The following is a 2,500-nucleotide window of genomic DNA, read 5'->3' as shown; positions in this document are numbered from 1 at the left end:
TTAGAGGTTCGCATATAAATAGGTATATATATATATATATATTGAAAGGTATGAATATAATTAAATTAAATATAAATTTAATATATTTAAACAAATAATTATTACTTTCAAGATAAACACTCAAAGTTTTAAGCTGTCTGTCTGTCAATTTCCTTCAAACTGCCGCCCAGGCGCTGTTTTTTGTTTTTCTTTTTGTTTTTCTTTTCGTTTTTCTTAATATTCATATATATATAAATATATATATAAATATTTAAAACTTTTGTTTAATATGATATATTAATTTAGATAATATTCGCTTATTTTACTTTTGAATTATACAGAGCTGCAGGGTATATATAGGGTCTGCTGAGTCTGCGGGTGTTTGTACTAAAGAGAGACAATAAAAGAAAATAATAAAAATTTAATAATTGTTTAATTATTATTATTATTTATATTATTATTATTAAACTTTAAAGGAGATTATTCTTTGTATTTTTACTATGCATTTGATCTTAATCTGTTTTATATGCGAGTATTTTAATATCTATATTAGACGCACATAATAAAATATTATATACTATAATATTCTTATTCTTATCGTTAATATATTTTAATTACTAATTTTAATGCATTAGTTCAATGTAGAAAGCTGTTTATAATAAATATTATTTTATTTTTATTATCATTTTTTCTGCTATCTTGAGGCGGGCATTGGCCGTTCTACTGCACTGCCGAGGCAAAGCAATTAATAATAATAATCAATATTAATTAATATATTTTATTTAATACTACAGGTGCAATATCTTAATAATTATATATAATAATATATAATAATATAAATATAATATATATATATATGTTATAAACATAGAGATTGTCTTACATTATATATTTATCTAAATTCGCGTATGTAGTCAAACCCCTTTATTTTTTTGTTTGTCTGTACACCTCAAACGCTGTTTTCTTCTTCTTATACAGCTTAAATAAATACAAACAAGCTGCTCTTTACATCAAACTTTCTTATTACTTTCTGCTGCATGTTTGTCTACTCTTAACCCCCTCCACATCTATTTCTATGTCTTTCTCTTGCTGTCTTTCTGTGTTTATTTATTTATTTATTTATTTATTTATTTATTTATTTATTTATTTATTTGTTTGTTTGTTTTGTTTATGTTTATGTTTATGTTAATGCTAATAGGCGTGCATTACTATCTACATTGAGGTGTATTTGATGTGCATAATATTTGCATATATTTTTTTGTTGTTTATATTTTAATTAATTACAAATTGAGCGTACAGAGAAAGTCTTCGACAGCAGTTTTTTGTCTTTTTATAGTTTTGCTTCCTTCTGTCTGCTGTCTGCATGCAGCCAATGAGCCTGGTAAGGCCTGCAGCATCAACATTTTCTTCATTGCTTCGTCTGTCTTCGTCTCCGTCATCAAGACAGGAGAACGCCTATCTCTCTTGCGCTCTACTGCTGCTGCTGCTGCTGCTTGTGCTGCTGCTGCTGCTGCTTGTGCTGCTGCTGCTGCTTGTGCTGCTGCTGCTGCTTGTGCTGCTGTTGCTGCTTTTGTTGGCTGTTCTGCTGCTGTTGGTTGTTCCGTTGCTGTTGCTGTTGGTTGTTCTGCTGCTTTTGCTGTTGCTGCTGCTGCTGCTGCTGGGTGCGGCGGCCCGGAGGCAGAGAGCTGCTGCTGAGGCGTCCATGCGATGTTGCTGCTGCGCTGCTGCTGCGGGTAAAGGTGAGAGGGAGATTTGCTGCTGCTGTTTTGCTGCAGCGAGAAGTAAGCAGAAGACTTCTTTAACTTTGAAGCTGTTGCTTCCAGGTGAGGGAATGCAAAGGCCTCCATCCACTTGCCATCGGGGTCGCAGCTGCTGCTGCTGCTGCTGCTGCTGTTGCTGCTGCAGTTGCTGCTGCTGCTGTCGCTTGCTGCAGCAGCTTCATAAAAGGGCTCTTGTCCAATTGAAGGTGCAGCAATGTCTGACGCCGTTGGCTGCAAGGGATGCCATGACAGCGCAGCAGCTGCTGCGTCGCTGCTGCTGCTGCTGTGTGCTGCTGCTGCGCGCTGATGCTGCTCTGTGGCTCCCCTGCTGCTGCTACTGCTGCTGTTGTGACTGTCTGCTGCTGCTTCGTTCGTCTCTGTGCTTCGCCGTGCAGCAACAGCGTTGGAGTTGCTGCATCGAGGATGAAACGCAGAGAGAAGTAGCTGCTGCTGCTGTTGCGGCTGTTGCGGCTGTTTCTGCTGTTGCTGCTGCCGTTGCTGCTGCTGCTGTTGCTGCTGCTGCTGCAGTGGAGAGACAGAGGGCAGCAGAGGAGGGGGTAAGAGTTTGTTTTTGTTGGTTGTCTCCATCTCTTCTTTGACGTCCAGGCCGACGAACTCCGCGCATATCTGAGGCAGTGCAGCAAATAAATAGACAAAGGAAATACACTTAAATGATATTCTTACACAGGTATATATATGTATATATATATATGTATATGTATATATATATATATATATATATATATATTTATATATCACGT

General features: G+C 37.0%; 1 protein-coding gene across 1 annotated transcript in view; it reads right to left on the bottom strand.

The window, feature by feature from the left end:
• Positions 1–1,259: 1,259 nt before the first annotated feature.
• EAH_00036910 (hypothetical protein, conserved) overlaps positions 1,260–2,500 on the bottom strand; it is a gene marked incomplete at both ends in the record, with an annotated part of 8,775 nt that continues 7,534 nt past the window's right edge. The window contains one exon of the mRNA XM_013395581.1: positions 1,260–2,366. Within this exon, the coding sequence (XP_013251035.1) occupies positions 1,260–2,366 (1,107 nt within the window). The remainder of the gene's footprint in view (positions 2,367–2,500) is intronic.

This window comes from Eimeria acervulina, genomic scaffold (genome assembly GCF_000499425.1).
Source record: "Eimeria acervulina Houghton genomic scaffold, Eah_scaff403, whole genome shotgun sequence".
Lineage (NCBI taxonomy): Eukaryota > Apicomplexa > Conoidasida > Eucoccidiorida > Eimeriidae > Eimeria > Eimeria acervulina.
This window is presented reverse-complemented; position numbering and strand designations above follow the sequence as displayed.